The 25,197-nt window shown below is 35.8% G+C and overlaps 1 protein-coding gene across 1 annotated transcript in view; it reads right to left on the reverse strand.

Moving 5' to 3' along the window:
* Nucleotides 1-23,499, reverse strand: part of LOC308700298 (teneurin-3) — a gene marked incomplete at its 5' end in the record, with an annotated part of 119,098 nt that extends 95,599 nt beyond the window's left edge. The window contains 2 exons of the mRNA XM_081381875.1: nt 20,620-20,880; nt 23,220-23,499. Of these exons, the coding sequence (XP_081238001.1) occupies nt 20,620-20,880; nt 23,220-23,499 (541 nt within the window). The remainder of the gene's footprint in view (nt 1-20,619; nt 20,881-23,219) is intronic.
* Nucleotides 23,500-25,197: the final 1,698 nt, after the last annotated feature.

A 25,197-nucleotide genomic window follows, 5' to 3' on the forward strand; every position in this document is an offset into this window, starting at 1 on the left:
TAATAAAAGAAATGAACAAATACATGGCGAAAGAAGTGTTAGACAGCAGAAGAGGGGATTGGGATGATTTTTAGGGCTGTCAACTTCGTTTAGTCGACTAATCGGTCGATGCCGTCTTGGTCGACTGACATTCTCATTGGTCGACCAGTCGCATCATTTTTTTTTTTCTTCACCAATAAAGACATTTTCATTGATTTACTCCTTGATATTTATTCCTTTATAAGAAGTTATATATTACTGTATTCTAAATATAATTAGCCTATGTTTTATCCCCAACTTTAAATGCTTTAATTGAGGCTATTTTGAAACAGCGCCACGGTTTAGCGCACCATGTAGAACACTCGGGAACCGCACCTGTGGCTGGCTGCACTGCTGCTTCGCGCTCAGTATGGAATATAGGTAGTAATCTCTATGTGTCTGTAAAGAAAAAAACTAAATTTAAATACAGAAAAAATGAAATTTAAATAAAGAAAAACGAAATTTAAATAAAGAAAAACTAAATTTAAATAGGCCTAAAGAAAAACGAAATTTAAATAAAGAAAAAAAACTAAATTTAGGAATAAAGAAAAACGAAATTAAGTTAGCCTAAATTAAAAACAAATTAATTTAGATTGATAATAACGGGTAAAAAGTCTAATACATTTTGTTTTTATTATTCTATTTTCCACAATGTCAAAGCAACAGCAGCAATACAAGCTCAGACATGCTCTTCGGTCCATACAAACTCCGCTGTTCTGCGCTCTAGCCAGAAAACACTCCCATTGCTGGAACACTTTTAGGCGTCGGTTCTATTTCTAGCATGAATGCGTTTTCCGCGTGGCTCGAGCCGCGCCTGAGACGCATCTCACGCAGGCAGTGTGCAAACTCCAACCTGTTGACATGGGAGCCAAAATAAAAACAGACACCCAATGCAGCTGAGACTCTCACGCCAGCAGCCAGTGTGTCGCTGGCCTTATTCAAGTGCAGATGAGAACCGTTTCGCGGGGGATCCCAGGTGTCAATAAAAAATTAAAATAAATGTTTTTTCGTTGTTGTTTTATAAATGCTCTATGACAATTGTTTAATAAATGTTCAATCAAAATGCAAAACATCGCGTCTTTTTTTTTTTTTGTCGACTAATCCTTGGACAGAACTCTGGTCGATTAAGCATTTCTTTGGTTGACTACAGCCCTAATGATTTTTAATGAAACTTAAACGGTAACGGCGGATGGCCGTTACTCTTTCACGTATCTTAGCATGTGGTGTGTGCATGTGTATGTGTGCGTGCCTATGAATGCATGCATTTGTATGTGTGCTTGTATGAAAAAAAGTGTCCTAAATTACAACTGTGCAACCCAATGTCACAAAAAAGACTTGTATATATGTATTATAGTTAATTTATCAACTTTAAAGTGTTAGTTAATTTCGCTTTTTTCTGTTTTTTTTTTTTTCTAAATAAAAATCAGTAAATTTATTCTCTTTTTTTTTTGTCTATTTAAATTCTATTTACAAACTCACCACACACAATAATGGTCAATAACTGTAATGTGTTGAAAGCTAATCTTTTTCTGGAAAAGATGACACCTTGCACATTGTTTTAGAATTGTACAGTCAAAAAATCTAAATATGTGAAAAACACCTATTTTAGCTTCAGGTTCTAAAGGGTTTAAAAGTCAAAGTGAATTCAACCTGTAAAGTAGGGCTGAACGATTTTTGAAAATAATCTAATTGTGATTTTATTTATTTTTTTATTAGTATTATTATCGATATTGCAATTGCGATGTGTTTAACAAAGACAAGCAATAAATTGTACTTTAGGGGTGGGAATCTTTAGGCACCTCACAATCTGATTCCCAAATTATTCTTGATCTACTTTATTTTCTTCTTAATTAATCTTATAATTAGATGTGTAATAAAATAAAAAATATATATTTTAAGTACATTTTAAAATAATTACACATTAAAATAAGAATTTTATATATACTTTATAAACTAATATAGCTTCAAAACATAAAAGCTAGTAAATAATAAAGAGGAACAAAAAACATATTACAAGCAATAAACAAAGTGTGACTTCAGAATTTAAGAGTATATCTGAACGTTCCATTCCATTCTCGTCTTTACTGTCGTTTTATTATAACTGATGACATCACATACAGTGGGAGATCTAATAATGCATTCACACTATTGCACAGATCTATGTGGCTTGTCCTGTCTGTCTAATCCCTTAACTGTTAATTCTTAACTGACATAACTGTGTTTACATTCATTTCGTGTCATAAAACCATTTTGAGTTGCAAGTATACATTTAACCACTTATACTCAGATGCACACACACAGCCGCAGGCGTGAGCGCTCTTGCGCACATGAGAATTCGAAATTGAAAGCAGCCTTCTGTCAGTGAGTTTCATATTTTTAATATATAAGCCCACTGCATTCCAAACGACATAAATGATGCCTACGTAGAGCAGTAAGGAAAATACTGGAGGTTGAGACGCGCACTGCAAGAATAACATCAAGCAAAGCGTGCGTTTCTCACAGCGCATATCCTGTGCAATGAAGCCCGCTAATGTCATTGTAATTCGCTTCAACCTATCCGAAATTTATGAAAGATTATTTTACGGAAGGTTAGAGTGGTGTGTGTGAGAGGACTTGGAAGCAAGCAGAATATGTGTGTTTCTTAAACACAGGCAGCGTCATTACGCATCTGTGGTTAAAAACTAAGCTCAGAATCGACCCAGAATCGTTGAAGAGACAACACAATAGATAGATTAAACATAAACTGTTTTTTGCTGTAGGCCAGGCCTATATGTGTGCCACGTGCCAAGTTGATGCTTCCTCTGCAGACTACTTTACTCTTGCATGTCAGGTGACCAGAGTGTAATCGCAGCCTTAGCGGTAAAAAAAAAAAAAAAAAAAAACCCTTTATCATATCGCGATATTTCCGCAAATGCAATTAATCGTCCGGCCCTACTGTAGAGCAACATGTTTCACAATATAGTCCACAAATAAACTTCACAGCAGTGGGGAGTTGAGGTCTAGCAGACTCATTATTCAGCACCTGTTAGACTCAGACACAGTGCAGCTATGGGACTAACTTTCATTGGTGGCAAAATGGATCTTTTCAAATATTGATGAGAATGCGATTGCAATTTATTACACATTTTGTGATTTATTTTCTGGTTGCTCTCACAGGAAAACCAATTCAATCTAACAGGGGAATACAAGCAAAACCAAGTCACAGGAAGTAATTCTATCGTTCAAATTGAATGTTACAGTCTCTAATAAACAGGTCATTGCCAGGAAATAAAGCCTGGCCACAACAAAATATCTCTCCTTGAGTTGTGGAACAATCTGCAGCTACAAGTACAAATCAGTATGAATTCATAGGTAAATTACATCAAAAGCATTGTAACCACAATCAATTTCTTCTTTTAAAGATCCATCAAGAACTAGACTCATCTGAAATAATTTAAACAACCAAATCACAAGGTTTTCTGTTCGCAGAGAAGTTTCATGCCAGCTAAGACTAAGAGTTTATCGCTGAATTAGCCGATGCAGGTGACGGCTATTGTTGCACTTTTCAAATATCCCTTTCTTCTTTTGCGCAGAGTGGTCGATCTCAGTATGCAGAGATGTGAAGCAGTTACATGTTGACTTCTAAGCCCTTGCCATTTTCTAGATCGACCTATGTTCAATATCCTGATTGAGGCTAATCATTACACCAGCTTGCTGAGACAATAACTTCCTCTCAGACAGCGGGCTTTGCCAAGGACTCTGGGGATCTAATGTTTTTCCTGTGGCACATGGCCTCATGGCTTAAGGCATTAACAGATATCACTCCACGCCACAATCTGCACCTTATAGATATTGATATAAAACGATGCAGGAAAAATGTTCACATACAAACCTGTGTTTTTCATTTTCGAAATAATCATTATAAAAGCATTACAAATTCAGATAGTGCTTGAATTGTTGGGACGAGTCAAAAGCCAGATCATATTTTACCTAATTTATTGATGCAATTGAATTCCTGAACATTTTCATTTTAGCAGGGGGCCATGAAATGAGAATATTCCCACATTGTCATAATAACATTGTGCAGCAGAGGTAGAGTGTGTAAGGAGAGGACATTGAGAGAGCAAAAGATAGTGAATAATGGTTTGTCCCACTCAGCACTTAAAGGTTGGATCTCTATTACCAGCTGATATAAAATGTCATTTGCGTCCCTGGGAAGAGTGGATTGTGATATTTAATGGTGGGTCCTGGGACTTGACTTTCTTTCCCAGAGCTCTCTATCTTCCTGCTACATTATTCACGGGGCTGTCAACGAGCACCTGGCCAACATACAGCAGCACCTACGTCTACAGACGCACTGAAGGGTAGAAAATGGACTCTTCTCCAGCAAAGCAAGGCTTTTATTGAGAATGATGGGTCTGCCATGATGGCTTCACAGATGCATAGCACTGTCTTCAGAGCCCTGAAAAGATTTGAAAGATTTTTCATCCATTTTGGGGATTTTTCCAGCATTTTTTCTTATTTTCATTGATTACCTTTGCAAGTTTTCTTCACATGATCTCAGAGAAAGGCTTGTTGGGCTGTTCAGAAACATAATTGGGCAAATGCTGACAAAATAGCCATAATGTGTGGGGATGTTATGGATGCTCACTGTCTAAAACTGATGTGGTCTAATGTCTCAAAACTTTTGCACAACATCTGTTTATCAGGCTGTTTTAAATTATGTATCTAACAGCATGCTAGTTTCTAAATAAGAAACTATCACCTATTCACATCACCTGTGCATTCGACCTACTAATAAGTACACACGCATATGATTTAAAAAACAGAACAGCACTATATGATGTACAAAAGCACATTGATGTAGTGAAAATTGTCAAATTTCAGATACTAATGCCTCAAGATAAACATTGATGGCTTTTTGTGTTTGTCTGAAAATAGCTTCTATATTTCATGCTCAAAGGTTTATTCCCTGTCAACCCTTTCCCACATGTGGTGGATGAAATGCACAAAAAAAATAATAATCAAGAATAAAAGCTTTCCCTTTAAGTGATGGACTATGTCAAATAATTACAGTTATTTGTCACCTCATGGCAACCAGTTCGAGATCTATTTTTACCTGATTCATTGTGATTAGGATAGAAATACTTTGAAAGCTTTTAAGAACCTTGAAATGTTAGACAATCCACCATTATTTGAAAGTACAGTAAAGTTCCTGTACAGAAAGTCCAGCATTTCTGTCAGTTTTTTTAGAGCTTGTTTGATTATTGTGCATTTGCATACGAAAAACTCAGAAAATTCATCATGTCCTGAAATAGATTAATGCAGTTTTCTGCTATATTTGTAAGAAAGACTCAGCCATGGTGAACTGTGTATGTCACACAGCAAAGAGAGGAAAACAAATCCACCATAAAGCAAATTTAATGAAGTCCCAAACGGCAACCACTGAGTTTCTCTGGCTTTAAAAAAAAGGAAAATTCCCACAACACCACAAACTGTCCTTCAATGTGATTCTAAAGTGATGCAGAAAGTGAACAGTCCAACTTGGGTTGTATGGTATTTACATTTAATACAAAGTTCTGCAGTACCAAAAATCCTCATTCAGCACAATTTGGTACATGACCTGGACAACAATGTGCTGCTATTCGATGGCGCTGACAACTACTTGTTAGTATTTGTGTAGAACTGAAAGCCCATTTGCCACTACTGTTCACATTCATCACTAATGTAAAGACTGTGCAGACCTGGAGTTTAACACATAAGCTCTGTTCCAACAACTGCTGTTTATCTAGACAGCATTTTAAGACATCATATGCCTTAAAATGCCTATTAATTGAAAAATACCTATTAATTGCCATTTAAGTGAAATTACTGAACTTAAATAAACAAGCTTGATAAAAATGATCATTCTATAAGAAAATTTCAGATGGCACTTAGAGGTTTTTGCATCTGAACTCTTCATATATATATATAAAGCACTAGTATAAGTATGAATGAGAGAAATTGCAACACATAATATGGTGGATCCCGAGTCCCGCCTTCTAAAAAAGCTCTGATTCCTATAGAAACAGTCAGTGTTCTGAGACGCGCGCTTAGGACTACGCATGTGCATTAGCTTGGTCCAGCCTGAAAAATGCAGTTTTTTGTCATGATTTGAGCATTTAGAAATAAAATGTATGAGACAATTGTTGTCAGATTGCATTGGTGGATTCAAATATGAAATTTAATCATAAGCTTGGCGAACCGTTTTGGAGAATTTGATGTTTCCCCATTCAAAGAGAAAGGAGCTGCACTTGCATGCCCAAGAGGCGTTTCAAATAGGGATGCACCGATATGCATATATATCTATATCTATATCTATATCTATATATATATATATATATATATATATATATATATATATATATATATATATATATATATATATATATATATACTTTCAGCTATTCCCATGCTTAGTTAAGCCTGCTAAAATGTATTGTTTGAGCTTCTGTTACTTTCACTGTTCATGCTCTATCATATTTTATCTATCATTTAATTGCACAGCACATATTTAGAGCTGACCCAATCCTTAGCATTGAGTCCTGCTGGAGCAGTGGTTCAAATTCTCACATTCTCTATTCTAATTTTAATACTACAGCAAAAACTATTAGCCTAATGTAAATATAACAATATTAAAGACAAGTATGCAGTCAGTAATCAAATAAGAACAAATAATCAAATTACAAATAGCACAAATAAATTCAATTGAACAAAGAAAGGTTACAAATGAAATAAACTGTTTTTGTGGGGGTTTAAGGTAGATCTAACAGTAGTTTTCAGGTACAGAAATTAAATAAAGTAATCAAATGTGAAAGCACTGCATATTCATCAGTGTATAAATTAAATATAGATAGATCTTTATACAAAAGTTATTCAGCCAAGAGCAGTGAGTGATTTATTTGTCCTTTGTTGTTTGATTAACAATAAACACAGCAGCAGGTTTATTATGCTGCTGTCCCTTTAAGATGGACTGCACAGGTCCAAAATACTGTTACATATTTTATTTCTCAAATGTCTACACTTAAGATATAACCAGAGATGGTCTTAAATTAGGGAGATGATTAGCTGCAAAGTTCTAGTCACTGCAGGGCGTAAAAAACTATAACTTAATTGTAATTTAATACATATTTAATTCATTAAAAGTATATGTATTTTTTACCATCATTCAATATAAAGCGTTGTCATCGTCATTAGGCACACAGTAGTTAACACAACACGTCATGTTTTATTTTAATTAAACAACATACAATATAACAACATTTATAATTAAATAAATAATTATGTCTTTATTCATTAAAGTGCATAATATCACTTCATATCATATGCATACATGCAAATTCAAGTCTTATCATAAGTGGTAAAACCTGAAAGCCAAGGAAAAAAAAACATCGGTATTTTTTACTTTCTTTAGACATTGTACAATATCACTCAATATTACTATTAAATATGGTAATGCCGTAAATGAGTCCTGCCTGTCGCGACATTACCTTCTCTGCCTTCCCTTGTAAAATAACCTTTTTAACATAGTAAAATCTACACATCGTTCCCAACAAAAGTATTGTTTAGCGTAAAACATGTTGAAGATTGGTGAACAGGCTGTCGATATAAGGTGTTTCCTCACAAAAGCGGTTTATTCAGTGTAGTGAAGCCTCCTCTCCATTGACATCCATTCATAAAAAACAGCCTCTGCTCTCCTTTCCTGTGAGCCAGCGTTAGTATTAGCCGTTAAGCTTTTTTGGCTAAAGGTTGCAGGCTTGTCATCTAATGGCTTTGTTTACAAGGATACTCGCCAAGACGTTAATTTTTACACAATTTTGTATGAATTCGTCTGTTCAGGCACAAGACGTGGAAGAGAACTGAATTCAGTATTCGCGTGCTGTCTGAGGCAGCTTTCAGGGCATCTGCGCTTCTGATGTTTGCACACAGAAAACTTCTTGAAAATGTCATGTGATTACTGTAACGTCTTCCTGTAATAATGTAGGGAACCACTCATTGTATACATCATGTAAAATTTACCATCAGTTAACAGTTAATGTTAACAATACATGCCTCGTTTTAGTTTCTTTGCCATTGCCATATCTGACCGAAATACAAACTTTCCACTGATGTCTGTGAAAAAGGGATGCGCTTGACAAGCTTGTGTGTCTATGCCGCTGCATGCTCATTCCACTGCGTGGATCAGCTCGCGCACCACAGCTATATAGGCATTACTATATGTTGAAATATTCCTCTAATTAGATACATTTACTTCATAGACAGCCTTCTTTTTTTTTATTCCCATTATACTCTCTGTTGTCTGTGTTTCTTTGTCTGGACACAAACACTGTACACATGATGCGTGGTATCAGTTGTTGGTATTAGAGCATTACAAGTATGAGTACGAGAACGAGAGCGCAGTATCGGGCTTAATAGTTTCAAAGATGGCCTCCGAGTGAAATGACTTGACTTAAAGGTAATTTGATTTTACCCAATTATTTGCCTCATCAAATAGAACTGCAAGACAAACTGAAATGCTGTGTTTAGCTGAGAAAATGCTTAGAAAAAAACATAGTGCCACACAAGGTTTATACTTTTTGGTTGAAATCAACATATAGTACAAATTAGTATAACACCATTAAAAAGTTTGGGTTTATTTATTTATAGAAATTCATACTTTTTATTTAGCATTAAATTAAAGTGACAGCAAATACATGTATAATGTTACAAAATACTGCATTTCAAATGAATGCTTAAACTATCTATTCATTAAACAATAAAAGAAAAAAAAAGAGTATCACAGTTCCCACAAAAATATTAAGCAGCTTTGTTTTCAATATTGATAATAAGAAATGTTTCTTGAGCAGCAAATTAGATGACACTGAAGACTGGGGTAATAGCTGCTTGTTTTAAATTGAAATAATATTTCACATAATCACTGTTTTTTACTGTAGGGTTAGGTAAATCCAATAATTGCAGGTTTGGAGAGACTTGATTCAAACAAATAAAAAAATGTATTTGTCTCTAATAAATGGATAGTTCACTATTGTCATTTATCATCACCACTCACATCAAACTTGTATCATTTTCTCTGCCGAAAGAAAGGAAAAAAAAGATTCAGTTTCTGCTAAGAATATGCAGATGCAAATGTAAATGAATATGGATTTTATACATGGTCTTGTTATACTTCAGACTGTTGATATTTTGCTGCAATTGTTCAGAACCATCTGTTATATTATAGTGGCAGGATTCTGAAGAGATTTGTGCTTCAGAATGGAGCTTGCCACCAAGCAAAACAAAAGCATGTCAATCTGAATGTTGCTCAACAACAACAAAAAAGTGTGATTTGTGATTTTCTGGTGTTTGCACTGCCAAGTTGGGCCTGAGCCCATCATTAGTGCCAAAGATCTGGCAGATACTGTTCCCAATTTCCAGACAACTGTACAGCTGCCTGATTGTTTAACAGACGAAAGAATTTATTTGAAGTCTCCAAACAAAGTTGCAAGACCATCTTCACTGAATTAGACTAACACAATTTGGAAAGAAACCAAAGGCATCTGCTCTAATATTCATTTTACACAGGTTTAACCTTATTTGCTTCAAAGCATCAACTACTTTAAACAGTCTGAAGGATAAGTGAAGAAATAATTAGTTTGAGTAAATTAAACAGCTCTGGGTGAAATTAAACTTTTAAGTGAACTTTACTTGTACAAGGAGCGTAACCATATCCAATCAGGTGGCATTGAAAGCCACTTTGCAATCAAACAACATCCAGATGGCATTGTGGGCCACACGTTGGCAAGGATCAAGAATAGGCTGCAGCTAGAGCCGGAAAGGATCACACCACCATCATTAGTTTGTTATCCAACAGTGTCATCTCGAGATAATGGACATTTATGGATTCGCAATGATGGATGAAAAAAGCCTTTTCTGAGAGTCGCCTTGCTGCAGCAAACCCAAATTACATTGTGAATGACGTGAAAATAATGTAATGCGGGTGCCTTCAACATTTAATGTGATTTAAGAGACTGTTCTGAAGTCGATTCAATGTAGAGTCTTAAAATTGTCATGGTTTTTTAATCCAGGATGAAAGATCCAATGGCCTGAGCCAGAGACGGATGACAAGTGGCACGGAGGGTCCTTGACCTCTATATCCGATTCCATGAGGGGAGCAATAAAAGGATATGGAGAGGGTGAATGAGTTGTGAACTCCAAATTCCTCAATTTATTTCAGTGTCCTATAAAATGGGCAGTAGAGATCCTGACCTGCACGTGTTCACCCTCACACAGAGTCAAAAATCAATATCTTTCAGGAAGAAAAGTACCCAATAAACTGAATTATTGTTGGGCAGACAAAGCATTTAAAGCCGGTTGTGTTGTTGGTGGTTAAAAAAAAAAAAGTTGAATATGAATAAATAAATAAATAGAAAAGAGATCAAGTCTCAAAAGAATTGAAACATGGATGAAAATTATAATTAGCATGCAATCAAATAGGAATAAATAAACTGTGGCCCTGCTATAACATAGAAGGTTATTAATAGATCTGAACTGTTTATACAAAGGCATAAACAAATTCCTTTCCCCATAAATAAGTTTGGATGATTGGTCTTGGCAGGCTGGTTTGTGCACGTTACGTATTCAGGTGATGAGCGCCAACTTTCACATCCCGAGTGAGAGTAGGTGGAAGCTTTTATTCGTCAGACGAAAGCGAAAGAATGGTAGATTTTGTATAACACCATTAGATGAGTCCGAATTCTTTTCTCACAATTTTGTCTGTGATGTGAGATTTAAAACCCTGAATCTCAACTTGTTTGGTGAGGATTGATGTTTGCACTTGGCCATGTGAGAGATGATTATTGACATGCTGAATAGACAGTGATGTAGTGGGCTACCAAAATATTAATCTTCCCTAAGAACAAAGCGCTGATGTTCTCGCTCTGCAATCATATGCAATCTCATGCAATTCTTAAGAGGGAAAATATCTAGCATATGTATCAGACAAACAGGAATTACACAAGCATTTAGTATGTGCTTCAGTGAATGTTTGGGTGATTGAGCAACCGAACATTCAGACGTGGTTTATTATCTGACTTTGGCTGGGTTTCCCCAAACACTAAGTAGGATTTTAGTAGAGTGTAAAATATAGTTAATCTCTGATAAGAAAATTAATGACTCATTTCTCAAAAGCATAAGTCGTATGCAAGTGTGTATTTCTTTTTCAAGTCAGTCGCAATGAAAACTGTTCTTTCTTTAAAAGATGTTCTTTTGTGATTTTGTGCAGAAGACAGACATACATGGATGGACATGAGGGTGAGTAAATGGCATTTGAATTTTTTGGTGAACTATCGCTTTAAAGGAATAGTTAACCAAAAAATTTAAATTGTGTCATCATTTACTCACCCGCAAGTTGTTTCAAACCTGTATATATTTATTTCTTCTGCTGAACACAAAGGAAGATATTTTGAAGAATGTGGGTAACCAAACAGTTGATGGACCCCATTGACTTCCATAGTTTTTTTTTTTCTTTGTGTTCAGCAGAAGAAAGTAATTCACACAGGTTTGAAACAACTTGAGGGTGAGTAAATGATAACAGAATTTTCATTTTTAAGTGAACTATTCCTTTAAAGTCAGATTGAGTGTCCAACAAAACAAGCGGGACAAGAAATAACTTTAAAACATCTTATAAAGATCTATAAACTACTTTGGGTGCACTTTTTCTTGATCTACCATTAATATTTAAATGTTTACCATATTAACCATTTAAATTTCTTACCAAAGCCATACATATTCTTTATTCACTAATGTTTTAATATAATAACAAATGTAAATGTCTCAACAACATACTGTAATTTCCATGTTTGATAGTATGACATGCTGAGGTGTCTAACTATTGGAAAAATTGGTGAAAGCATTGGTCTTAGTCCAGCACTGTTAGGACTAATGGTTCCTGTAATGATGCCCTTAAGTTCTACTTCATAATAAGCAATATGTGCTAATGTGGGGAAAAGGTGCTGCTTCATCATAAAATAACATACAGTACAGCATAAGTTAAGATTATTTTAAAAGTATGATTAGCAACGGAAATGGAATATATGGAAACTCTGCCCTTTACTGTACCTTACAATGATCTGAATGTTTTTGCAGTATCTGACTCATATGCTAACTGTGAGAAAGGAAAGTTAATTTGAAAGTTTTGGATGAAAAAAAAAACTTCAGCTTTTATACTGTAGAGTAAATTGTCCATTGTCCTCAGAGATGTTTGAGCAAACACCACACTTGAAATGCACAAATTGTGCAGCACAATTAATGCTGTTGAAGACAGATGCAAATGCTAAAGTATACAGCATGTTATAATTTGGTTAAAAAAAATTCTGTTATCTTTCTGTATGCTTACTGATGTCATGTTTGGTTGTGTAGTGAATCCAACAAAGACGAGATGCATGACACAGAATGAATAAAATCTACACTATCAACATTAATGCAAGACAATGAACAGAGGAAACTGAGGGCTTAAGTACACAAGGAAAGATAATCAATGGAACAAAGAACAGGTGTGAACTAATCAGGAACCATGACAACTAATATTTAGGGGTGTGACGAGATCTCGGGGTAATATTTAGGGGTGTGCGGCGAGATTAAAATGTGACGAGATTTCTTGTCAGTGTGAAAAGCCGTCTTGCGATATTGCATGACAGAGCTTGAGGGTGAAATTAATATGCCACCGCTACATTTACATTACATTATGGTGCCCAACGCGTCACCGCCTCCAATGCCGCTTTGCTTACTTTTTAGAAATAAAAAACATTTCATTCAGTTGGATAACAGTCACTTCAATTGTAAACTATTGTGAATGTCTGCTCTACTCATCCAGCACGAGCTGTAGAGTGCACAGTCGCAAATAGTGCAGCAGGAATCACCATTCACTGATCGCATAACGATGACGCATGATTAGTTGCACAACAAAGCATAAAAGTCTGATAAATGTCTTATCTTGTAGAACGCACGCTCAGCACCGCCGCTCCCTGTACACAGAGAGTACGTGCAATCGCGAAAGTAAAATGCGAGCTCACTGATGTGCGCAAATTAGATATAATAGCAAAGCAAAATAGCACTTTGAATATTGAGAGAGTACTTTGATTATGGTTGCACTCATTGTTTGCACTTAATAAGACTAAGAAAAACTGTTATTTATTTTCGTTATTTAAACATTTTATTTCTATGTTCAATTTGTGGAAAGGAGTTTAATTAGGAGGTCACACACAGCCTCAATCAGAAGTTCTGGAAGCTCATATAATTCATGTACAGTAAGGTCTGAAGAGACTCATGTGAAATCATACAGGAGAAAAGCCAGTCAGTTGAGTTTGTGGCAAAACCTTTTACAGTTTCATACTCAGAAAGTAGAACTGAAATGACAACCATTACAAGATTATTAGTTAAAACATTTCGAAATGCACCTGCACTGCATTTTTTCAGTCATGAATTTGTCATTATGGATTTTTTTAAAGATTCTGTGCAAAAATCTCATCTTGTTCTCGTTCTCGTGAACCCAATCTCGTGTCTTGTCTCGTGAGCCAAGCGTCTCGTCACACCCCATATAATGAATGAGAACTCAACCAAAACTATGGAAAGAAAAACAGAACAGATTTTTGTACTTGAATTCACATATCTAATGCAAGAACTATTTTAACATGAAACTGATTTGTTATTTGTGCTTGAAAATGTCTACAATGTTAATTTAATCTTTCTTTTTTTAATTCTGCAAATGGGACACAAGAAAGTGAACTGTGGCTTGTGTTTTATAATATATGCAATGTTTTTTTCTTTTCTTTCTACTACCCCAGTTCCTTTTATCAACATTACAAAATGGCAAAAAGACACAAAATCTTTCATTTTCATGACAATGTTTGAAGATTTTTTCCCTTCATTATAAAACACAGCCAACTAGGCTCACAGTTGGACAATTAGAAATACCAAAAAAGGTCCAAGTCCATTTCTGAAACTGATTCCAGAACAATATTGTATTTATAATTGAGATAAACACTTTCCAAAAATCCTAAAGCCCAGATAAAGACACCCTCCATCTGTGCTGTGGGATACAGAAAAGACATTTTGAAGAATTGCCGAAGCACTGCATCTTTTTTTAGGCCATCAAAACCTAATCCTGCTATAAGCCGATCAATTGCATTATACATAGCTATAGACTATAACCTTTAAGGCAAAGTCCTCGTGCTGAACTGTAATAGAAAAAGCAGAACAGACAAAGAGACAATTTGACAAATGGTAATTATCTCTATCAGTCTTGTGCTGCTTATGAAGCTAAAGCTGCATTGGCACTCTGTGTGACCCGTTTCGCCTGTCTCACTCTAAACTTAGACCATCAGACCAAACTCTCCTGCCACCCAGAGTAATGAGAATGCATCAAACACAGCCCTCATCAGCTTTTCCGTTTGAAGTTTGCCTACAGAAAAAAAGGAAAACCCTGAGAAAACAGCACTTGAATGGCTTGCTGGCCATGTCGAGATTGTACCAGATTCATTTACATTGCAAGAGAGACTCATTCAATCTAAGCTGCCGCATGATAGTTGTACACTCCTGGACATTTTGGGCATTGTTGTGGAAAAGTGAAAATGCATATGGAAAACAAGCTGGCCTTGGTGTCTACAATGATCAATGGAGCAAACACCTTGATGTCGTAAAGAAAGGTGGGGAAATGCTCGCAGACGTGACAGATGGCTGGTTAAGCATCCTGCCGACGGGTGAGGGACGGCCTACATGAACGCACATACCTAGAACTGCCTCTGTCTGCCCCTCTGGGAGTGTGAAGAAGTTTTTCCTAGTAGTCTGTTATGATATGCATTTCCATAAAGGCATTTCTCACCAGTCCAAATCATTATAGTTGATATAGATAATGTGGATTCTCCATCATTGCACTAAATGGAAATGTGGAGCAGATACTACAGTGCACAAGGGAAAATGCGGTCTCAGTTCTTAAACATATTTTTAAGATCAGAGATTCCTCTCTGATCTTATAATGATGTTTAAGAACTGAGACTGCGTCATTCATTGGCCTTGGGGTGAGAACATACACACATAGAGCCTATATACACTCCTCTCATGTAAAAACACACTGCAAACACCCACATGCACAGGGGCAAAAGAAAGAAAGACAGAGAGAAAGCTTTACAGGCACTGAAGATCCTGATAGGGGTCATTTATCCTCTGATAATAGCGATCAGGCCAGACAAAAGCAGGGGGCAGCTGGGTTTCCAGGCTATTTCCTGGCCAAACGAAAAGCTTCTCTAACTTTTGTTCACAGTGATGACTTTTGTCACAATGTCTTTCTTGGCCAGACTGCATAGGCTTCTAACATCCCTTACAAGAATACAAATTAGCTAAGGGTTCTTTAAGGGGAAAAAGTTCGTCTAACTTTTTTTAAAACAGAATCTGGCCTGGTAATGTTTTGACAGCAATTTTTCTCCTCTTTTTTTTTTTTTTTGTATGTGTGAGGTCTTGCTTGAAGGTTCGCTTAATAAGTAAGTCTCCAACATTAATATATTCCCTTTACAGCTCCCTTAAATATGCACAAATGTTCATTTAGTAATGAATATAATCTTTCAGCTTGGTGATTGATAATATAGTGTTTTATTCAGAACAAGAAGTTCTTACTTTTTAACTTTTATGTTACCTGAATGAAAATTTCATTTTTCCACCTTCATAAAAGTTTGAATGAAGTTCAAGATCCAAATTAATATCAGAGGGCAACAGAATTTCACATAAACATCCAGTTAAAGCTTGTGGAAAAGAAAGAACTGCAGCAGCAGTCAAGGGCGTAGATTTGGTTTGAACATTGGGGGGGGGTTGAAGTTTGGGTCTGCATATTTTTCATGTGATCGTGGTATAAATATTGGGGGGGTTGTAATGCATAGATTTAAATATTGAGGGGGTTATCTCCCCCCCAACCCCCCCACAAACTACGCCCCTGGCAGCAGTATGCATTCACAGCAGCAGCAGCACCACAGAATTTTTGCTTTATTGCCTATCTAGAAAAGAGTCTTGTTTGGATGTTCCTCACGCTAAATCTCAGACTATGCAATATATCTTCAAGTGCTTCATTAAAAATGGATCATCTTAAATGATACTAGCAATAAATATGGTTTATAGCTAAAACAGACTCTGATATATGACTCTCCACAGAGGTTGTATTTATGTCTTTAAAAAAAAAGAGAGATTTCCTATGTATGTGGTGTAGATTTCCAACTTAAAGTGAAAGTTCCCCCAAAAATGAAATTCTCATAATTTACACACCGTTGTTCCAAACCTCTATGACTTACTTTATTCTCAGGAATATGTTTTGGACCTCAAACATCTGATATATGACTTTCACTGTATTTAAAAAAAAAAAAAAGAAAGAAAAAAAAAAACATTTTCAAACAATTTTCATTTTTGTGTGCACAGTCCCTTTAAAAGCATCATATAGGGATGGATTTAATCACTGTAAAGAGAGAGTGCCCATAAGAGACTCACTTCATTCGTCTTGATCAATTGCTATCCACTTGGGTGTGTGCACATTTCACTTACTATTTGGCCAAATAAATATGTGCAAAATAGTTCTAAATCCAAACTACTATTCCACTGCTATATCCAATGCTAATGCATGAGCAGCAAAATTCTGTCTTTCTCTTTGCCCCATTAGTTTTTGAGGTTTTGAGATTGCTCAATCCATGTGTCCATCCACGATTGCTCATTCATGCATGTATTATGGGGCTTCCAAATCTCCATATGTGACAGTAAATTTTACATAATGACATGAACAACCAAAATGTATTTAGCTTTCATGATAAGATCTGTACAGAAATAAATATTTTAATTACATATTATATGCTGACTATTAATAATTACTTATACCGCTAGTAAAAGACAATCAAACTGTCTCTAACTGTGACAAATGCTGACAGAATGCCCTAATAATCACAGCAGATAAAAAAATATGTATAATGAATACAGATCAAAATTTGTTAAACAATTATCCGCATGTAACCATTTAATCGCTTTATTGCAAACAAAGGCAAAACTACATGATACACAAGGCAGAGGAATATCAGTAATGGAGCGATGGAGATGGAAACGTAACAGGTGTACTATAAGGATGATGTTTTAAGTGGTGCTTTTCACCCTGGAGCTGAGCGGCTCTGAAAGCATTACCCACAGCATTTTTACTGCTGCTGCTTTCTTTTCAAAGGTGCAATGCAATGCAACAAATCTAGACCATTGCAAGTCAGCTTTGATGATTATGAGAGCGATTGGTTTTACAGCATCAAACATATGCAAAAAAGAAAGAAAAAAAACACAGTATAGCCAATTCATCCGCACTGATGGTGGAATTGGTCAGAGAGAAAGATAAAATTATTTATTTCCAGTTGTTCATCTGTGTGGATGAATTTCCTAATTTTCTCATATTTTATAATGCATAATTTGCATTAGGAACACATTAGGAACAAAGAAATTACTTTACTTTAATGGGTAAAAATACACACTTAAATTCAGGCCTTGCCACAGAGACCCTGGACTACAGGCAAATAAATCTGTTTGCGTCAAATCTATAAGGAATAATTTTTATCATGACATTTATTCAAATATTTGTAAAATTATGTACCACTAAGGGTTGATCGTTCCTAAGACGACAGACTGTGAAAACCCTAGAACTATATCACACACTGACTGTTCAAAATGTAGACTAATCATTGATAAAAAATGTTTTTTTTTTTACATTTAAACACCCTACTGACTAATAAATAATCATAGTCGCTCTCCAGAGTTGTCTATAACTTTATGTAATAATGACTAGTCCCTTTGGAGGAGGCTGGACACAAAGAACAAAGTGCTATAATACAGCTTTAACATGTTTTGCGTAGCAGACTGAAGAGAATTTGGGAAAGATGTGGAAAGATGCAGAAGCTGAAAGACTGTGCAGAGAAACTTGACCTCATTCTCTTAATGGAATGCTGTGAAGCAGACAGCCTGCTCTCAGCTACATCATTATATTTTGACTCAAACGGACCAAGTCCCAGACCCAACCTAGCAAAGAAGAAAAATAGCTTTGAATATGCTGGTCAAATACTACTGCTCACCTCCATGTCTGAATCAGACAAACCCCCAGAGTACTTTTTTAAAAACACAAGGCTACTTTGCAGATACATACAGTAGGGGACTAGCAGGGTACAAATTACACGTTCAGTGGCCTCCAAAAGTTTGAGAATGAGAAAATGTTTTACGTCAAATAAAAACTAGTGAAAGCGTTTTACATTTTTCTAATAAAATATAATTACATTTCATTACAAATTATTCATATAATAACATACAGTATAATCTGATGGTCATATTATTCAGCATGATTTGAGAATGAGAAAAAGAAAATTAACTTATTCTTCAGCAGACCTTTTGCACAAAATAATTCACATAATCAGTGACACAAATTTGATCTAGAAATGCAGAATCAGAAATATTTCTTATTCATTTGTTGTAAATGATGTTTCTTTGTTTATAATATTATTCAAAGTCTAATGTTTTATTTCCACTAGATTTTATATCCTAGATTTTCAAAATGTACTCATCCCACTTTTTAAATCTAAATATCAAATGTTAGTGAACTTAAATAGCGGTATATCGCTTGGGCTATTCTTTAGTCACAAATGTGTACATATAATAAACTATACTAAGACAAGAGCTTCTCAGAACTGATTTCTTATTATATTAAACATTATATCACACCAAACGAGGAAGTAGCAGCAATAAATAGTGTCTAAAGTGACATGAAAATTGAGCGTGTGCATTTCAGATGCGGTTTCCTTTGATCAATGCAGTGAATGCTAAACAAGAGACACTACAGATCATCCATTAGAAATGTTTAGCCTGCAGTGAGTAGGAGTAGATTACATTCCCTTATTTTTTCCTTTCCTCTTTTAAGAACAAATATCCATTCTGTCAGAAATAACCACCGCATGGCAGAATAAACAAATATTTTAAAACCTTTACTTTCCTTTTTCCCTACTAATCTTGCATATGTTTGCTACACAGTAGTGAATATATGAATGTAAATTAAAAAAAGCTCAGAACAGAATATTTTTCTCTTTTGAAAGCAAAACCAAGTAAATAAATCACAATAGTAAATAAATCTAGTCCAAAACAGTCCACCATGCCCACCACAAGAAAAAAAAAATGTATGCGTCCTCAAAAAAAAAAAAAAAAAATTAAATACAGATGTATGTGCTTTGATATGTATTGTATATATTTCATATATAGACAGTTTGCTTTTTCAAAGACACTCCCTAATCCACAAGGCATTAGGGTTTTCAACGCACACCAATTTGCACTTCAAACCAGTGGGCCCCTCTTTATCCACCGTAGCGTTTGTTCGCAGGCCCAGCAACGCCCTGTGGATCCACACACGCTAGTGATCTGCGGATCGGGCGGGTCAAGTAATAAAAATAACATTCTGATTCATTTCGAGTGGGTCGCGGGTGGATATGATAAATCATTATTAACAAAAATATTAACTACATTCTCTAAAATATGAGCATGTCTAAAATAAAATAAAAATTCGCCAGGCAGACAGGCACTAATTTGCACTCTCTTTAAGATATACACTACACGGGGTCCGCTTTTTTAAACCGAAATGGAGCAGGTCCGAGAGTGAAGTAAAAAAGAAGAATTAAAAACAAAACAAAAGGAAGGAAGGAAAGAAAGAAAAGTACTGTGTGGGAGCATTTGGTTAACAAGGATGAATCAAGTGCTGGGTATGTAATATGCAACGGCTGTGATGCATGTGTGTGCGTGTGCGTGTGTGTGTGTGTGTGCGTTTGCCTGTTCGGGAAGTCGCAGTGACAGAAACAGTGACATTCCAGTTTAAGTTTCAAGGAAAAGAAAATTAAATTCTGTCAAACAAATTTTGTTTTAAAGAAATGTTCATTTAAAAGCAACACTCATTCATCAGTGTATAATGTTACCATTAGAGATGCGCGCATCAGCCATCGCCAAGTCCGCTGTTGAAGGTGATGATCATCCATTTATCATCACGCCTAACAACACCCAACGCCTAAGCGGGTCGGGTGCGGATACTTGAATCAGAGAAAACACACCGGGTGGGTGGCGGGTGGACGATTTGTTTTTGGCTGCGGATTCGGGTGACGTTGGAGCTCATCCGCGCATCTCTAACACGCGCATATTAGTGACTTTAACTTAGCCATCTATGATTCGGCACAGGCCCAGAGGAAGTGTCAAGCAGTTCTCTGCACCGTTTGCTCATATGCTTCAGGAAATTGTGTTATTCTCTCTGAAATGCCTACAACTCCCACTGAGCCCCTTAGGCTGCAAACATAACCAGTAAATCCATTAATATTGTCATCTCAACCAATCATTGGCTACCGATTGTTAGCTCTAACCAATTACATCCTTGCTCTTGAATGCCTCAAGGTGACTCTGCCTTGACTTCCTCAGGGGTATTTTCCCATTTTTGCAGTTTTATGTCACCCCCATTTACTATCGGGGAATTTTGCCCAATGTAAGGATGTAACGTTACATTTAAGAATGAAACACAGGTGGACTTACCATTCTCTTGATCCGATTTGTTGTCCTGTTCTGTGTCTGTGAGTGTTAAAGCAGAGTTGGACCGGCTAGACATCCGCGAGTCCCGTCTGTGTGGCTTTACCCACAGCATGGCGCATTCGGGAGAAATGCCCCCAGCTTTCTGAATATGGTCTGCTCCGCTGAGCTGAGTATGATGACTGAGTCCGGTCTCAGCGCAGAAGCTCAGACCACGACGAGGAGCAGGGCCACATATCCCAAGCTGCCTCAGTGACAGACTCTGGCCTGCAAGATTCAAAATGCATACTTAATTCAGAGAAAATATACTGTAAACTTGCTGAAAATAGCATTCAAACACTATTCATTTAATTTTGCATTCAAACTCTTGCAGTATATACATTTTATATTGAAATATTTGGGAATATAAAATATTTATATTATAAAACCAGGGAGATATAATTTATTTTTATTTTGTGTAAGATTTGTTTTATTTTTTTTTCGTTGACGAAGACGAATTTCATTGAAGAAAATAATTTAAGAAAACACAAATAAACTAAATAGTAATAGTTAAAATAGTAAAAAAAAGATCAACGATTAAACAAGAAAACAGAAATGAGAAGAATGTAAAAAAGAGAAATCTATTAAAATAACATATTTATGTTGCAAATGCTTTTTGATATTTTTTATTATTACCTTTTACAGTAAAATGAATTATATAATGGTGAATACTCGATTCAAAGTGGCTTTTGTTCAAAAGAACAACTTCACATAAATAGTATTCAAAACATTTTTACTCAGGAAACAAAATGCAAAACCAAGCAAAGCTAAAAAACAATATCATTCAGACAGTTTTGGCAGAACAAAATATAATATCAATATACTAGACATTCTTTTTAATCTCAAAATGTGCCCACAATTAGGTAGAGACAGGGAGTGTATTTTCAGCTTCAGTTTAAACAGGCACTGCGTTAAAAATATACATTCAAACATTTATGTTAATTAAAAAATATGAAAGAACAAAATTATACCAACTTGAATAAAGTACAATAAATGGCAAAAAGAGCCATATAAAAAAAGTATTGTCTGATCATTTTTAATATTAAAGGAGAACATTAGTATTTTTTTCTCATTATCACACAATTATTTTATATTTGATTCTTATCAGTTTGCATTATTTGTCATAGGCTTATTTAACTTACTGAATGAATTTTTTTTTTATTTATTTTTTTTTTTTTATCAGGTGAATTTCTGTTCAGCTGAATGTAAATGTGGTTTAGCTCTACCTCTTCCAACACTGGAGTTTTTCCCAACACAGTAACACAGAAGTAAATCCCAACCAGGATTTACTACACAGTACAAAATAGAAACGGTTCCACTTCAGACTGAAATTCACCTTGAGACTCTTTCAGATTTCCTTCAGCTCTGCTTTTAAAACTATATTCTTGTACCTGCTAGCATATGCTGAGTGTTTTATGACTAAAAGCCTACAGGGTTGGTGACACATCAAAATGATTACACAGGAATTTAAATTACGAGTACACTCATAGATACGAAACAAAATAACTCAACACAAGTGCTGACATTAATTACCACATGAGGGCATTATCTGAAATACACATTTTGAAATACTGCAAACTGTGGTAACCAAAGTGCCACGGTTTAGCCAGGCTGATATTCTAAAATAAAATGACGGTACATTTGTATCATGAATATGAGCAAGATTTCTCTCCCTCGGCATTTGTGCCGATCAGGCACAAACACGGCTGCTAATTAAGGACGTCTCCCTAAGTGTAACAGCCTAAGGTTACGGAGCACACTATAAAAGCATAACTTACCAACTAAGTGTATTTCTAATGAAATTAAATTTGAATGAGCAGTATTCTACCCTTCCACTTAAAAAGTGTCTCATCATGTGATACACCATCCAATATTTATAAAATAGTTTGTGAATAATCAGCAAATTAGTGTCTGCTAGGCTCTATTAAAAAAAAATGAAGTTATCCTATATGCCCAACCTGAATACAGTGGGTTAACAGGAGTGTTTTAAAAGTACTTTAATTTAGACTGCTTCAATGACATGTTGAAATAATATATGAAACTTAGTAAACTGAACAAGTTCATTACTTTGTAAATGTATTGTTTATTGTAAAAATTGCGGATTGCTTTTTTTTAGGCTTGGAATTTTATCGTGTATCCAATCAGAAATATAAGCTAAACTACATTCAAAATTATGAAATGTTCTTCAGCCTAAAATTTACTTGGAAAATAATGTCTTCTTTTTATGGTCAAGAATGTTTTCCAAGGACATGGGACTTATTTTCTGGATAAGACTGAATTAAATCTGAAGATTTAGCTTGTCTGGGTTAGAGTTCAAGGTGAAGTTAGGTCACATTACTGATGGTGATGTACCACAGTATGCCACTGTTATCTTAGGTCTTAGATTTATTCCGTTTTGTGCTGCATACTGTATTTCTTATTTATTTATTTATTTTTTATATGTTTTGTCTTTAGCATTTCAGACGTCCGTTTTTCTATTCCTTGTTGGTTTTGAAAAACATCACATTTGCAAGCCTGAAGGTCTCCAGAGTCTCCTGTCCATATGGTGAATATTAAAGAGCACTTACCTGGAGCTCTGCATTCCTCTGTGTCCCTTGGCACCATGTCTGGCATACGATGCCCATAAAGCCCCTGGGTGGATGGGTGTTGATCAAAGGCCTTCAGCGTCTCACTGGAGCTATAGGATTTCTGGGTAAGGACGGAGGATGAGCCGGTGTGACGGCGGTTCCCGGGACCCTCCCTGTAGCCCTCCCCCTCCTCTCTGTTTCCTTCCCTCTCCCAGTCTCTCCCTCGTTCTCTCCTGCTCCGAGAGAGAGAGCAGTAAGGCCGACGCTCCTTCACCTCCATGTTACATTCATGCTGTGTTCCTCCTTTTCTACGCTTCTCTCTTGCTTCTGTCTGTTCTAGTTTGCTCTTTTCCAGTTGTCAGTCTGTCTGTGCACCTCTTTCTCCACTTTTAGTTCCACTCCCCCTGCTTAGAGACAAAAAAACACTGCTTAGTGAGAGAAAGAAACACATAAAGAGGGGAATAAAAGAAAGAAACAAAGCTTTAAAGAAATGTCTCTCCTGCTTAGTTCATCATGTTCCTTGTACAGCCTTAGAAAAACAATTAGTCACTAAGACAAAGTAAGAGGGGGCGCAGCAACTAGTTTTTTTTTCTGATAACATATCATTAATCTCTCAAGGTTCGTAATCCTTGTTTCTTTAACAAAGGTTCCTCTTCTTACAATTACAGACAAAAAGAATAATTACTTTTTAGCTTTTAAAAAAAATGTTTAAAGGTGTGAATTTACATTCTCAATATTTTAAGCAATTATATTATATACAAAAAAATACATTTAAATACTTAAAGGGATAGTTAGATTTGGAACAGCTTCAGGGTGAGTAAATGATTACAGAATTTTCATTTTTGGGTGAATTATTCCTTTAACTTAAAAAAACAAATCTTCTTTTGTGCTCCACAGAAAAAAGTTTGGAATGTTATGAGAGTGAGTAAACGAGGAATTTTCATGGCCCATAATTCAACCATATTGAAACAGAATTCAACCCAATCCTCCAAAGAAAGAAAAAAATGCCGCATTTTCGAGCAAATGCAAAGTCAAACGAAGTGATACTAAAAATGCTCGCTTTCATTACACTAGCTTTGTCATGAAAGATCCACACACACTTGTAAGCCTTTAGTCGGTTTTCTGGGAGGTTTGTGCCAAAACCGTTCAACAAAGCTCTGGAGAATTGCTTGAGTTTCCCTGGTGTGTAAGTTTAAGGATATTCCAGGGCTTCTTCTCAAGTGTCGTCTATCTTATCTAGTGGAACAGTCTACACACAGACAAGTGCAGAACGCGTTTGCCTAGAGACCCCACAGTCAGTTTAAAGCACTATAAAGAGGACAAGAGAAAAAATGAGGATAATAAAACACTGTAGGAAACAGAGGTCAGCATTACTGCATACGGCCACAGTAATGGAATAGGATTGGGGTAAAATAAATGGTGTGCGGGCATCAAAAAGATCTTCTCAGAAAGAGAGAGTGAGCTATAATTTACTTGACAATATTTCAGCAAGATAAATTAAATATAGTTGTCTTCTAGTACTGGTCATTTTATTCTCTCGTTTGAGTGTGATGTTGGGCAACGGCGCAGTGGGTTGCCTGAGCACACCAGCAAAAACCCTCTATCCTTCATTGCATTGGACAGCACCCACTGAGTTATCCTCGGGTAACACGGCCCCCGTATTCGGATCAATTTAGATTAGCTAGGGGCAAGGGAGGCTCAGACATACTGGTCTAGCTCTAAATGTCCTTAAAGCTGGTCACCAAGTCTATAAGATTAAGACAAAAAGCACGATGGCTGATTAGTAAGCACATCAAATTATTTTTTTTAATTGTGCTCTCAAATGTCCTTTATTCATCAAGAGCTTGTTTAGAAACATTTCAATCGAGAACACCTAAAAATGTTGGTGGCATGGGTTTAGCAAATACAGGCTAGAAATCACCCACTTAGAAAAGTTTAGAAGGAATGAGAAGCAGAGATATAAATCACAGTATAGCTT

This window comes from Scardinius erythrophthalmus (assembly GCF_964197995.2).
Source record: "Scardinius erythrophthalmus genome assembly, chromosome: 13".
In the NCBI taxonomy this organism is placed as follows: Eukaryota; Metazoa; Chordata; class Actinopteri; order Cypriniformes; family Leuciscidae; genus Scardinius; species Scardinius erythrophthalmus.